Genomic DNA, 15,640 nt, shown 5'->3' with positions numbered 1-15,640 from the left:
GGACGGATCCGGTGAGAGATGTATGTAAATCAACATTTAAAAATTAAAAGCAAAAAACTAAAACCTACCACCATTCAGTACAAATCAAATAAATGCCTTTCCCTACATTGAGGCCCACTTACATCAAGCAGGGAATGCCTTTTAAAAAGCACCAACGCTAATGACAGTTCATCTCCGATTTAGCGGCTAAGCCTTAGAGAGATGTCTGAGGCACAAAAGAAAGGGGACCTGCCCAGTCATCCAGCCAGGTACGGGGTAGAATATGAACCCAGGTTCTTCTGACTCAAATTCCAGCACTGCCCAGACCTCCATGTTGTCTCTCACAGTAAATACACAGCAAATAAATAATCTCCACCAGAAATTCATTTAACTGGCTGATGGGGGTGGGGAACCTGGGGCTTCGAGGCCACATGTGGCTCTCTAGGTCCTCAAGTGCAGTCTGTGGGTGCACTTGAGGACCTACAGCACCCTGAGGCCGCAGGTTCCCCACCCCTGGGAGATCTGCTACTTAGCACCCCTATCACCTGCAAGTAATTTCTCCTCCCCATGTCTTAGTTTTCTTCTTTGTAAAATAAGAGGGTTGAACTAGCTGACCTCTGAGGTCCCTTCCACCTCTCAATTCGATGATCTTATGACTAATACCTTGGTGGGGAATGATCATTCCCCACGGCTATTCCCCATGGCTGGAATATTCTTCCCCCTCACTTCTGCCTCCTGGCTTCCAAGACTCAGTTCAAATCCTGCCTTTTGCAAGAGACCCTTCCCTAATCTCCCCCACTGCTAGGACCTTCCTCTTGGATTACCTCCATTTACACTTTATCTATTTTGTAGGTGTCATTTTTTTTTGCATGTTGTCACCTCCATCAGAATGTGAGCCGCTTGAGGGTAGAGACTGGTTTTTGCCTTACTTTGTATCCCCAGCACTTAGCAAAGAGGCTGGCACATAATAAGGGCTTAATAAATACTTGCTGACTGACCAAACATGCCAACAATAAGAAAAACCAAGTACCATAACATTTTTAAACACCCCACCATATTATTAATAGCAAAATAATCATTGTTTCTAGGTGTTAACATTTCTTCTGTCAATTTCCATGCACATTTTTTTCCCTTCAAACTAATTTGCTGACTGGCTCTTTTTCCTCTAACTTGATGTAAAGTTGCCTTTTTATCATTACTTTAGAACCACTGTCCTTTGAATCACTTGGATTTTCCATTCTTGAGACCTATTTTCCTTTTCTCCCTTCTCTCTCTTTTTCTCTCCTTTGCCCTTTCCCTTCATATTCTAAATCTCTGAATAAGGATCTTACATGATCTGTTTTGTCTTTCTCTGCTGCATGCTCTAAGAGATCTATGTCGTATGTTTTTATTCCTGCGTAGAGTGTTCTGCATTTTCCTTCACACTTCTTTTGTTTTCACTCATTTTCATACCCACAGACTCACAATTACAGACCCTCGAGGCTGGCAGGGAGTTCAGGGGCCATGTGGAGGCATCAAGTCTCACCAGCAAAAAGTCAAGTAAGAGCCAGATGACTTGAGTTCTGCTTTTTCCTCTGCCATAAATTAACAATGTGACCTTAAAACAACACTGTGACTTAGCTGCATCATCTCTAGAGCAAGAAGAGAACCTAGAGGTCATTTAGTACAAGCCCTTCAATTACTGAATTGATTTTTTTTCTTTTTTGGGGGGGTTGTTTTTTGGAGGCAATGAGGGTTAAGTGACTTGCCCCAGGTCACACAGCTACTAAGCGTCTGAGGCCACATTTGAACTCAGGAAGATAGGAAGATAGGATGCTGGGCTTAGAGCCAGGAAGACCTGGGTTCAAATCCTTTATTGCTACCTCTGTGAGCCTGGGAGAGGAATTCATCTATCAAGTCATGGACAGGTTGTGATCTGCATCGGTGGAGGGGAATCACACATCAGGAATTTCCTGATCTTATGAAATTACAAAACTCTGATGTATTCCTGTGAATGGCTGTAGTTGTTACTATTAGTTCATTTCCTAAGTAAGTGCTCAAAGAGCAAATGTGCCAGTGTGGGCCATGACCTGAAATTATTTCATGTCCTCTGGTATGTGAACAAGGAAGAATCCCTGAATTAATTGAGAGCTGGACAAGTGCTTAAATTGGCATTCAAGGCCCCCACAATCTGGTTCCAATCTAGTTTCTCTAATCTTAGCTCAGAAAATTTCCTTTTATCTTTTTCAGACAATGATTTCTCTAAGTTTTGGGATTCTTAATGGATTGCAAGTTCAAAATGAGTCAACCGTGTGTTATGGCAGTCAAAATATCCCATGAGAACTGAAGCTGTGTTAAGAGAAGCACAGAGTCCAGAAAGAGGGAGGTGACTTTCCCCATCTACCCTGCCCTGGTTTGACCACATCTGGAGGGTTGCATTTGGATCTGAGGGACACATTTTAGGAGGGGTGTTAACAAGCTGGAGAACATCCAGAAGGGGCCAATCGAGGTGATGAAGGAAGGACCTTGGGGAAGGGCTGATGGAGCATGGGGATGCTCAGCCTGGAGATGAGAACACTTGGCCCAGATATGCCAGCCATCTTCAGGTAGGGCTGCCATATGGATAAGGGATTAGCCTCGCTCTTCTTGGCCTCAGAAGGCAGAACTAAGAGCAGAATACCCAAGTCTGAGTCCTAGAAATGCAGCCCATCTGTTGGGGGCCTTGGTTTCATCATCTCAAATGGGGATATGATAATACTTCTATTAGCTATCTCCCAGGGCTGTTATGAGGCCCAAACTAGATGACGTATGGGAGAGAGCGTTGTAAACTCCATCTGCATTATACAAATTCAAGATAGCGTTTATGCTGGCTTTCTCTCCCTACCCTATCTCTGCCTTCGGAAACACCACGAACCCGTCCGGGTTCAGCTCAAACCCTCTCTTTGTGTGGTTTTTCTGGGTCTCCCTACTTGGAAGTATGCCTTCTTTTGCCTAAGCTCTGGTGGCATTGACTGTCTGTCATCCATATGGCACTGCCTTGAATCACAGTTCTTGTTTTCACACTTTGTTAAGAGAAAATGTGAATTCCAGAAAATGAATGGGGCAACGAGGACCCACAAAAATGCCCCGTAAGACCCACTACATCCTTCTAACTGGAGCCCTTGCTGGTCATTTCCAAACTACGCCTCTTGGTATCTGGCCATTGTCCACAACCTCCTCTTATTTCCCTCCCACTAGACATTTGCACGCTGTCCCTGGAAGCTCCCTGGGCTCCAGGAGGGGAGTTTGTGCCTTGTTGTCCCTGAGTCTAGGCCTCCGGGTCACTATAAAGCTTTCCTTCATGTGTTGTCTTCCCTCTGTAGAATGTAAACTTCTTGAGGGCAGGGTCTTGGGATCCCCTAACCTTAGCACTGTGCCAGGTACACTGTAAATGTTTAACACGCACTCATTCATTCATTATCCTCTGGCAAACAGGGACCACAGCTTATCACTAACCCCCACAGGTCTTCCATAACAAACAATTCCATTCAGTAAATGCTTATTAAGGCCTTACTAGGTGCTAGATTGGGGGTTACAAAGATGAAAAATGACGGGGCACCTGCTGGTGAAGGGCTTGGAGAGTACTGAATGACAGACCATGTACTCAGATAGGGGTATACACTGCAGAGGGTGTGATGTGGCCAATAGAGAGTTGTAGGGAGGGAGCGCTAGGAGAAGCAAGCCCATTTCTTTGCACTCCCTGTGGTATCTGGCACAAGCCTTGGACATTGCAGGTAATCAATCAACATTTGTTGAATGGATACGTATGGACCTTATATTATGCACAGTTACATTCCTACAAGTTCTGTGTTAAATGAACCTTATTTTTTTTTTTTTTTGCTTTTTGGCAGGCAATTGGGGTTAAGTGACTTGCCCAAGGTCACACAGCTAGTACATGTGTCAAGTGTCTGAGGCCGGATTTGAACTCAGGTCCTCCTGACTCCAGGGCCGGTACTCTACTCACTGCACCATCTAGCTGCCCAAATGAACCTTATTTTAAATGCATTAGAAAAGCTCACTATTTAAAGACACTCAGCTATTCACATCAGTGCTCTTCTTCCCCAGACTACCTTGCATTTATTTTCTGTCTAATCTAAATGCACATCAGATGCTGTCTCTACTGTCATAAGGTAAGCTCCTTCAGGTCAGGGATTGTTTTAGTCAATCAGTCGGCTGACCAATATTTATCATTGCTGGGCACTGTTCTAAGTTCTAGGGATACAAAGAAAGGTAAAACCAGCCCCTGCCCTCAGGGAGCTTATGCTGGGAAGGGAGAGGCTTAGCCTGAAGATAGAAGACTCAGCAGGGACATGCTGGCCATCTTCAACGTCCCCCGGATCAGGGATTAGCCTTGCTCTTCACATCAAAGTTACGACGATGTCGTGGGTCTTACAAGGCATTTCGCTTCATCCTTTTTGCCAGACTCATTTTCTGGAATTCATATTTTCTTTTAACAAGGCGTGAAAGCACAGAGGACTATAATTCAAGGCGGTGCCCTATGGATGCTGGAGTATTTATAAATGGGCAAATGAAAGCTACAAAGAGAGCTGATAGAAGGCATCCTTCTCTAGAAGCCAGAAGCTGGGAGAGGGAGGCCTCCTGAAGAAGGTGTGATCTGAGCTGTCTTGAAGGACATCAGGGAATCTAAGAAGTGGCCATGAAGAAGCAAAGAGTTCTCATTTTGCTTTTGCTCCCCAGCACCTAGCCCAGTGCTTGACACATAGTAGGCATCTGATAAATGTTTATTAATTGATTAATTGATAAAGCAAAGAATCCTTTTGTAAGTCACAAAACCATGTATTAGTTTATCTGTTTTATAAATCCTTATATTTTTACCCATTTACTTTTTACAATTGGGCACAGTTACATTTGAAAATGTCCCCAGTGCATCCCAGACTCACACCTCACACTCTTTGGGCCCAAGACTCCCACTGATGCTCCCACGACTCCTATTCCTCACATCACCAAGGAAGAGAGAAAACCTAGGGTACAAGTTGAGGCCTGCCAAGCTGGCAGGGGACTGCGGGGCTGGAGGGAGGAGACAGAGGAAGAGTGAGACAGATTTTTGCCGCATCTCTAGAGGTTCTGAGCCCCACCTTCCCCCGCCCCAAAAGGGACAAACACCAGAAACCAATTCACGTACCTTGTGGAAAAGAAGAATGTTAAAAACATAAAGCTCAGTTGAACAGAAAATACTGAAAGAGAAAAGAAAAATACGAAATTAGCATTATACAGATCAACGATATATTAGTGCTAATAGCTTATACATGCCTTTGGCTTAGGAGCTTGAGAGGCAGGTGTGGGGTAGGGGAGAGTTGAGGCTTTGGTTTCAGAAGGCCAAGGCTTACTCTGTGTGTGGTCATGGGTGGGCCATTTAACTCTTCTGGGGTCCAGGTTCTTGATTTGTCAAATGAGACGTTGGATTAGACAACCTCAGAGAAGGCTTCCAGATTTAAATCTATGATTATTCAATTGTCTGCTGTGTGTACAGCTTTAAAAAATTCATCATCTGCCAGTGGCCAACCTGTTGCTGATAAACCTCCAGGCCATTAGCTGGGTTGGTCCACAGAAAGCAGACGCACATTCAGAGAATCACAGAACTAGAGATCTGGAACGAGCTTCAGCTGCCATTTAGTCCAGCCCAAACTGGACAGGAGTCACTACTGTTAACAACTGACAAGTTCAGCCTCTACTTCAAGACCTCCAAGGAAGAGGAATCCACCACTGCTCAAGGCAGCTAGGTGGCACAGTGTGAATAGAGTGCTGGGCCTGAAGTCAGGAAGACCCAAGTTTAAATCCAGCCTTGGACACCTATTAGCTGTGTGACCCCAGGCAAGTTACTTAAACCTGTTTGCCCCTCCCCAGTATTTTCTTTTCTAGGATTCTTTTAGTCTGTCCTCACATGTCACGAACCTAAGGCAATCACCATTCTGGCTGCCCTTCTCCGGACACTCACCAGCTTATCAATGTCCTTCTTAAACATGGTTGCCAAAATGGCACACGATATTCCAGCTGAAGCTGAGGAGGCCTCACAGAATGGGAGCATCAGCTCTTTACGTCTAGAAGCTACATGTCTCTTAATGCAGCCCAGGATGGCAATGCTGGGTTCATACCTAATGCCTCAGTGATTTTGTAGGTTCTGCCCGAGCTTGCACTGTATTGACACAGCCTTCAAGGGTCACCTCCATGGCCGGAAGGAGAAGACTTTGGGTGGACGTTAGGCAGTGGTAATAAAACAGTCATAGCTCACATTTACGTAGAACTCTACAAAAGTCTCCTCTTCATGATCTACTGACTCTACTTTTGCCAACCTGGGAATAAGCCAAACAAGTCCAATCCCCTTTCCTCGTGACAGCCTTCAAACACTTGAAGACAGGCACCATGTTCCTCATGAGGTTTCTCCAGGATAAACATCCCTCAGAACAACCCAGTGAAATATTTGGGACTCCAATTCCCATTCTGCAAGCAAAGAAGCCAAGGCTGGGAGAAGCTGTCTTGTCCAGTCTTAAGTTAACTACAGTGACAGTAAGCGGTGGAGCTAGAATCTGTACTTGGGCCTTCTGCTCTGTGGTCCGGTACTCTATCCACTCATCATACTTGGCTGACTCTCCCTGTTTCCATGACCCAGCGCTCTGCTTCCTGCTGAACTTTACAAACGCTATCATTTGCCTAGAGCTGGCCTTGGCCATTTGTGATCTCTACACGATGGTCACTTGGGTTAAAAAGCTGTCTTCACTTAACCTGTCAATGCTGTTTAAAAGATGAAGGTCCCTGTGAATGACAAATGGCATGCTTTTATTAGAGAATAGCTGTTTTGTGAACCTGAAGTGGTCTAGAGGAGTCTTGGCTAACCTATTTAACATCCCCAATGAACTCAGATTGGAAAAGACCGCTATTTGTTATTACCCCAAAGACTGAGCTAGGAGGAGGCGGTGATGGGGGAGGGAGCATCAAACCTACTTATGAACAAAATTATGAGAAGGCTGAGGCCATCCAGGTCAATATTGGTATTGGAGAAAGTGTCGCAAAAGGTCGTGTAGATGATTGTGAGTAGAACACAGCTGCTGATCGTCCCAAATGGAGGCTTCTTCCTTTCGAGCCAATCCTTGATGTACCTCCGGACAATCTGAAACAGAGAAAGCAACAGGTCTGCCTCTTTTTCAGAGGATTTCAGGAGACAAGCTAGGCATCACAAAGTGAACTTGACAGCAGAAAGACATAAAGGGAAGAGAATAATTTTGATGATGGCCACAATGGATTTCAAAGCTTCCTTGCCACACAACTCTTCTTCTGGGGAATTTAACATTTGTACTGCAACTTCCACTGGGTGTCCATAATGAGAGTATATTTTCAACTGCATTCAAATCCATCCTTAATCATGCCAAATGTTCTTTGCTAGCTGTCACTGAGACATGCCCATTAAGCCTCCCCAAAGTTTATCTCCTCTGCTGATCCTAATGGATGGATGCAATTATCACTGTCCCCCTTGCCACAACAGACCATTCCAAGTGCATCTTTGGGAATCTTAAAAATCTGACATCTTTAGGAATTTCATGATGGCAGATAATCTAAAGTGATCCATGAAACATATTAATATTTTAAAAAGCCAGCGATGCACCAGAAGTTTTTAATTAAATTATAACTCATGCTTGAAAAGCAAAAAGTGCATGTGTTGTGGGAGTTTAAATAATTCAAACTCTGAATATCTAGAGTTTTTGTAAATCCAAAGACAAATGCCATTTGCATGCTCTTAGAATACCAGAATTAACACTTGAAAATGAGTGAACCTGCCACGACTTCACCATAAGAGGAGAAGTAGAATCTGAAGTTGTTTAGCAAGAGTCTTGTACAATGAAAGTTTAATGATAAAAGTCACCTTCATTTTCAGAACTTGCTGTGACACAGAGGATCTGAATAGTAGACATGAATCTGGCTTTGAGAACCATCTGTTAACTTCTATTTAAAACTTCCATTTAATGGGGGGTGGGGGAGGGGTGGACTCTTTTAAAGTTATATCCTCAGTACAATCGAAGGGACTTGTCACTCAATTATCCTGTGTGACCAGAATCTGAAATGCCACAGCAGGTTGTGCGACCATGATCCATTAGCAATAATGAGGTCAGGGAATCTGCACCGACTTCTGCCATGGGGTTCTCCTATCTCCTAAATATGGCATCGTTAACATGCCTTGAAAAACAAGACTTAAATCCACAGCAGAAGACACTTTACAGAAAACTGTGACTCACGGTGTAATCCTCTACCCAGCAGATGCTGGATCATCTTCAAGCTTCTCCAAGAACTAACTGGTGCCCTTCCTAAGGCTCAGTCAATAAATGGAACTTTTGAAGGAGTCAGTTGTCTGTGCTTGGAGTCAGGAAGAACTAAGTTCAAATCTTGGCTCAGACTCTTGCTAGTTATGTGACCCTGGGCAAAGTCACTTTATCACTTCCAGCCTTGCTTTCCTCACGTGTAAAACATATACAATCAGAGCACCTATCTCATAAGGTAGTATACATGTGTATATATGTGTATATATATATATGTGTGTGTGTGTGTGTGTGTGTGTGTGTGTGTGTGTGTGTGTGTGTGTGTATATGTATAGTGCTTTGCAAACTTTAGAAGTGCTATATAAATGCTAGCTATTATTATCACTATTATTATTATTAGGCTAGTCATGGGAGTATACACCGAGTTAACCCCATGAACAAAGGTTCAAGAAAATTGGGAAATAGCTAGGTTTTGAAATTTAAGGTGCCTGTCTGTTGCGGGCCGAGTTAGAGCTGAGCCCTGTCCTCCTCGGACCTCCAGGCCCAGGGGCCTCCTGAGATAAACTCAGGGCTTTGAGATGTGGGTGGAGCCAGGAGGAGGGGTCTCGCCTTTGTTGCCTCCCTGGCAATTCCAGGTCTTTGCCCGGACCTGCCTGAGCACATGGAACTTCCAGTTCTCTGCCTGGCTTGCCAGAGCATGTGGAACTTCCGGTTCTCTGTCTGGACTGCCTGACCGCAGGGAGCGTTGGGTTAGTGCGGGAAGAGAAGGGGAGGAGAGTAGGCGGAGTCGGGGTGGTCCTAGGACCCAGGTGTATAGAGTTTTACCTGTCCTTCACCCACATAACCAAAGAATGTACCTGTGTCACTAAAGATATAAAAGTGCTGCTTGCTGAAATAATAAACGGAGTCCTTCACCATCTTTCGGCTCCCGCCCCATTCATTGTCCGTGAGATCAGGTCCTTTGCTTAGGCAAAGGCCTGGGGCTTGGGGGGAACCCTGAGTATAGTTACGAAGCTAAGGGAGCCCGTAACACCTGTCAAACTGGCAAAGATAATAAAGTTGGAGAAGATGTAGGAAGACAGGCAAACTTGGACACCGTTGGTAGAAACAGGATTTAGTCCAACCATCCTGTAAGACAATTTGGAATTAGACGAGAAACAATGCCCTAGACCACTACTGGGGAATAGATCCCAAATCGGTCAAGGGCAGAAGGAAAGTCCTCATATATCCAGAGTAGTCCATTTTATGGTGTTCCCAAATGAGAAACAAAATGAATGTCCATCAATTAGAGAAAGGCTGAGCAGACTGTGGCATACGAATGTAATAGAACGTCACTGAGTTCTTAAAAATTGAAGAAAATGAGGAATATTCAGAGAAATTTGGGAGACTTGCATAAAATGCTGTAGCAAAGCGAGCAGAACCAGAAAAACAGTATAGACATCTACTGTAATAATTGAAGACAACAGTAAAGAACAGCTGAACTCGGATAACTGCAATAACTGATCTTTGTCCCTTAAAAGTTATTCAAACATATTTCATTTTTGGTGGAATAATGGGGGACTACAGGAGTAATTGTTTTGTCAAATGATTTTTGCTTAACCGGTCACTTGTTGTCACTGTAACAATGGAGGGTTCATATGGGAGGTATATATAAAAATAAATTTTAAAAAGATATCAACTTGAAAATCTAAAATAAAACTAGAGGTGGCTTTATGAAATATCTCTTCCTTTTTTAAAAAGAGAAATCATACTGAAATACTCAAATCTTCACATTTCATTATATGAAAAATTTTCTAAGACTTTAAATCTAGCTTAACCTCTACTGTTATAGACAAAAGGCATAAAATAATCGTGCTTTTTGTCTCCTCAAGCTTCATTGTGAAGTCTCATAGAGGATATAAATAGTTTCACCAAAAAGTGCACTTTCAAATGGCTAGGGTTTTTGTTTTTTGTTTTTGGCAGGTGGTTGTATAAATATTGATCCCGGACAGCAGAATTGCTGGCAAAGCAAGAGCCATGACTTTGGGTCAAAGTCGCGGCTCTTTGGAAGTCTCCTGACAGCAGGGGAATTTACAAAGGTCATTTTTATACTCTGATACACTTCATAAACTTGCATGGGGCAGTATCAAGCAGGCAGTCATCAAATATAAATTCAAAATCAACTTCTCTAGGAAAGTCATCAGGTTATAGCATAGATTTGGAGCCTGGAGGAACATCAGAGATCTGCTAGTTCAACCTCCCTGTCTTCTCATTTTTACAGTGGCACTGATGTCCAGAGACATGTGACTTGCTTAAGGTCATACAGCCAGTAAGTAGTGATAGAGTCTAACCCTGGACCTGGGGTATGCTCAGCACTTTATACAGGGTGTTGTCAAATGCTATCCAGTTGACATTATAGCAGGTTATGCTGAAGTAAAACATTTGAGTAACAGAAACTCCCTGATAATAACATTCTACAGTCCACATGACCCCAGTCCTAGAGAAAATGAAAATATGAAATCCCTTTCCTTCATACTCTTCTGCCCCTGCCCCCAAAAAGATGCAAGCAAAGAGGAACAAAAGACAACTTAGCATTTTATCATTATTAGGTTGATACTAGACAACCTATCAATAAACTGTTTTATAATTACCAATTGTATTAACAAACATTAAAAATAGCTTTAAACACCCAATACTCCATGTCCTCATAACAACCTACCAAAGGCCTGATGAGAAAATAGACTTCTCACAATATGTCATTATATATGTCATTATAGGAGACAGAAAAGAGAAAAGGGGTCCTTTTGTCCCCTGAATCTACTGAGTATCTTGCCTTTAAATATATCCTAGATTTTATACTCTCCCTGTTACTTGACTAAAAATATAGAAAAATGAGCTACTACAAAGGAATATTTCAGATTAGGGCTACACCAAGTGAAAAAATCATAACAGGGGAAGAATGAATTGTTTGGAATCTCTTCTTTTATTCAGGAGTTTCATCTCAGTCATTTTCTCTGACTTGACTAACCAATCAACAAACATTCATTAAATACCTACTAAGCGCCAAGCACTCTGGTAGGTGCTGAATCTATCATTTTCTACCTGGCTAGGGTCTGTAACTAAGTTCAATCTTATTTTCAAAACAAGCATTCAATTCCCAGAAGTGTCTGCTGTTTTCAAAGCACCCAAATTACCTGGTTATGTTTTTTTTTTTTTAAATTTTGTAACTAAAAATTCTGCACTGTTGAAATTGGGTGGCAAGGGAATGTACACATGCCTCCCTCTGAAACTTAGCACCTTCAGTGTGTCCTTGAGGTAGTCATTGAGGTGGATCTCAGTTTCCTCACCTGTAAAATTAGGGGGCAGGACCAGATCCAAGGTCTACTACTCCAAGGTCTGGCTCTAAACTCCATGAAATTCCTGTACTTCTAGGCCCAATGAGTCTGCCACTTTCAGTTCAATTCCCCATTGGAACAAGAATCATGCCAACTTTACCCAACTTGTGAACTGCCTTGTCCTTTAGGATTTTTTATCAAATCTTAAGGAGGCAAAGATTTTGCTAGAGGTACTGGATATAGAAGTCCTAGTATTTTCTCTTGAGGAAAAGAAAAACACATCAAGCTAAGAAGGGAAAAGAACATTCTGGTATAGAGGTCAACTTTATCTTTTATCAGGCTTTATGCTCATTCATTTATCCTCAATGAGCTAATAAAAATTAAAGCATTACAGTGTCTTCATTATCTTTGATCCTTTTCCCAGTGAAGACTGTTGAGGATGAGGTGGTGGTAGGAATTCTTATTGCTTTGGTTTAATACTTCAGTTTTCTACTTTAAATTAAGGACTGGGAAGGCTGCGGCGAATCCTACAAATAGGGAAGCTTAGGTTTGTTATGTTGCAATTCTATGGAGCTGGGCTCTGCCTCAAATATTTAGCATCTTTCAGGTCATTAATTGGGTTAAATAACAGATCTCTGTGAAGAATTCTGATATCCTAAACTAATTGTGGGAAAAGGAAAAGGAGCTGGGATTTTATCATCTGAGTGAACTCCCTCTACCAGCTAATTTGCAGATCGAAATTTGGTAGATGAGTCCTAAGAAACTACACAGAAGTTGTGACTTGTCTAGGATAACACAGCCAGTAAGTGTAGGAGGTTTGAACCTAGGTCTTTCTGACTCTAAGCCCAGAATTCTATTCATTATGCTATATTACCTCTAATTCCAGAATCCTTATGAAGAATTATATCCAATTCTTGAATTTGTCAATTTTTTAATATTACATGTCTGCCTTTTCTTCTTTCTTATCTTTAAAATTTACAAATACTTTCTGAATGGGAATGGGAATGCCTGGTCGCAATTTTACTGCTAATCGTTTCCTTTTAAGGAGGAAATGTAATTTTCCCTAAGATCTTGGGTAAACTAAGATCTTTATAATTTTCACTCTGTATCCCAGAAATATCTAACACAGAGACTGCAACACTTCTGAGAGACCAAAACCAGATTAAAATGTAATTGGGAAATATTTAACAAAATAAATAAAAATACAATAAAACATAGATAATGTTGGTATGTGATATTCTAAATCAATATGTGGCCCTCCCTATCTACCTGAGTCTGACACCACTGCAGTATCCCATCAAACATACAAGGGGTTTCTAATCTGATCACTATTTTTGTGCCTTAAGCAACATCCAGCTAAAAACCTCTCCATGACCCGTTCTCTGGGCCAATGGCAGAGAACCTAATGAAACTGGCATCTGTTGAACACTTCAATATCTTTACCATTCTATTCTTTCTTGCAGAAAGGGCAAAGTCTGCTGTTTCTTTTTCTTTGCATTCCTAGCCCTGAGCAAACAGTGCCTAGCACAGAGCAACCTCCTAACAAATGCTTCCTGATTGATTTGGTTGAATTGGGGTTCTTTGGGGGTGATTTTGGTTTTGCTACATTTTAAAATTTCTCTGGAAGTTTCCCTGGTGATATTTATTTGGCCCATTTCCTCTCTTTCCTCTTAGGGGTCCCCTAGGAAGAAAGAGATTATTAGTTCCATCTTGTAGACAGGAACACTGAGGTACCGAGAGCACAGGTAGACCGCTGTAAGAATTTAGTGGAGGGACAGGAATTAGAACCTCTATCTCCCGCCTGCTGTCTCAGTTTCTTCTTTCCTTTTCTGCTAGACCACCTGGTTTTTCAGTGTATTCTACTGAATAATGTAACCAATATTTCCCTCTAACCAGGAACAATAGAAGGTAATGGGACAGTTTCCCATTTACACAACCGATATAATTCTAGAGGTTGCAGGAGGGTGCGAGCTTAAGACCACCTAATTTAACTTTAGTTAAGGGAGGTCTACTAGGAAAGCAGCGGTGCTGACATTAAACTGGAAAACGAATCGCTAATGGAGAGACCAGAGAATGAATGACTAATAATGCACAGATATACTTTTTATTATTTATTCATAGAAAACAGTGGGTTTCAAAGTCTGTTGCTTTGAAAAATGCCTGAGCTCGTCGAATATGATGAAAGGTGGTGAAAATTCTATTTCATTAACATTTAATCATAAATCACTCTTAAATAAAAAGTATAAAATAAAAATTTGTCACAAGCATTTAGATATGGAGAAAAAAAGGTCTGTTGGAAGAGGAAAGGAAATACTATAGCAGTGTTCATTGTTTCTGTTTTCTGTCAACTCCGGAAATTCAATTTCAGTCAAGAAACATTTTTATTAAGAAACTGCGATGTGCAAGGTTATCGTGCTAGTTAGTCAGAGGGCATAAAACCCCCAAGACAAAACAGTATCTGCCTTCAAGTGGCATATGTTCTCCCAGGGGTGAGCGGGGGCCGGGGCGGTGTTAGAATATGTTCCCAGATAAATAAATACAAAGTAATTTTTTTGGTTGGATGGTTCACGAGCTTCCTGTAGAAGGAGGGGGTCTGAGCTAAGAGTCATAGGGAACGTGGGGACTCAAAGAGGAAAAAAAGAAAGTGGCTCAGATAAAGATCAGCGGCCCAATTTCCAAAAGCCGATCAATCTATAAACATTTATTAACTGCCTGTTATATGTCAGCTGGGCTAAACACTAGGCGAGAAGATAGACCTTGCCCTCAAGGCACTTACAATCTAATGGGGGAGAAGGAAAAAAAATGATAGAATACAACAAAACCAAAAACGTTCCTAAACCACAACCATACAAAAAACAAAGTGTATGCCTATTGACTGGGGAATGGCTGAATAAACAGGAGTATGTGAATATAATGAATATTTTTGTACCACAAGAAATGACAAATATAAGGAATTCAGAGAAACTTCGAAGACCTGTGTGAAATGAGGTAGAGCAAAGTAAGGAGAACCAAATTATGGCCATGATAACATAAATTAAAACCACACTAAAAGACATCAGATGGATGCAATGACCTTGGAGGCAATGATCTCAACTCTAGATCACTAATAATGACCTTGGGACTAAGTGGCTTCACCATCAGACGTGGGCCATGCATTAGTTTGCTTTACTTACAGGAGGCTTTGAGCAGGGAGGGTTATGGAGAAGTGATAGTGACGTAAATTAAAGAAAGCATTAAACAATCTCCATTAAAAAAATATTTAACTGCTGATTATATGGATAGGAAAAAAGTCTTCCAAACAGCTTGCTACTGGGAATAATCAATATTCCTACCAATTCAGGAATCCTATGTTGATAAAAACTTTGTAAAAATTTAGACCCACTGACCCAATCTTTATTCTTCCATGCATTCTGAAATCAGAAATGTTCCCTAGGGCAATAAAGAAAAATGTATACCAACTATGAGTTACTATCTATTATTGATTTCTAGTACCAAGAAAATAAACATGGTGCTAAACTGACATTGTCTGCGACACACAAAGTATGGAACTGTGAAATACCAGCTGTATTTGTTACACCTCCAGAGGACAACCTTAACATACTCTGTATTTGATCTGAGGCTATCACAGAGGATGCTGTTAAAATCCTCTTCCAAGAAGTCTTGTATGGTCTGATTTTTAATCAAGCAGCCAACAACTACCCACCTAACTATGCTATGGTTACATGTCCCTATCATGCTATTTTAAGTGCCAGTTATGCAGTTATGGCCCGGGATTATGCTAGGTCATAATTCCTCTGCTATCATTCCCTAATTCCACTGGGGTTATGAGGTATTTGATAGAACCTTTTCTTCTTTGTTTTAGTTTCAGTACCTTCTCCATGTTTAAAATCCAAGAGACAAATAAGTTATATTTTTCTTTAAGTAATAAATCAAATTTAACTCCTGCTCTGCATTAGAAGAGAAAGCATTCATTTTCATGGATGTTCCCCTGGGAATATAGTCTGTAGAACGAAATTCTAAGAAGGGATTCAGTAAGACTCCACTCTGAACTTAATATGTAAC

At 41.6% G+C, this 15,640-nt stretch overlaps 1 protein-coding gene across 1 annotated transcript in view; it reads right to left on the bottom strand.

The window, feature by feature from the left end:
- The window catches only part of SLC10A7 (solute carrier family 10 member 7), a 288,849-nt gene that overhangs the window by 38,716 nt on the left and 234,493 nt on the right, over nucleotides 1-15,640 (bottom strand). Inside the window, exons 8-9 of the mRNA XM_036765559.1 lie at nucleotides 6,958-7,123; nucleotides 5,141-5,192 (exon numbers count right to left, since the gene is read on the bottom strand). Of these exons, the coding sequence (XP_036621454.1) occupies nucleotides 5,141-5,192; nucleotides 6,958-7,123 (218 nt within the window). The remainder of the gene's footprint in view (nucleotides 1-5,140; nucleotides 5,193-6,957; nucleotides 7,124-15,640) is intronic.

Source organism: Trichosurus vulpecula, chromosome 6 (genome assembly GCF_011100635.1).
Source record: "Trichosurus vulpecula isolate mTriVul1 chromosome 6, mTriVul1.pri, whole genome shotgun sequence".
Classification (NCBI taxonomy): domain Eukaryota; kingdom Metazoa; phylum Chordata; class Mammalia; order Diprotodontia; family Phalangeridae; genus Trichosurus; species Trichosurus vulpecula.
This window is presented reverse-complemented; position numbering and strand designations above follow the sequence as displayed.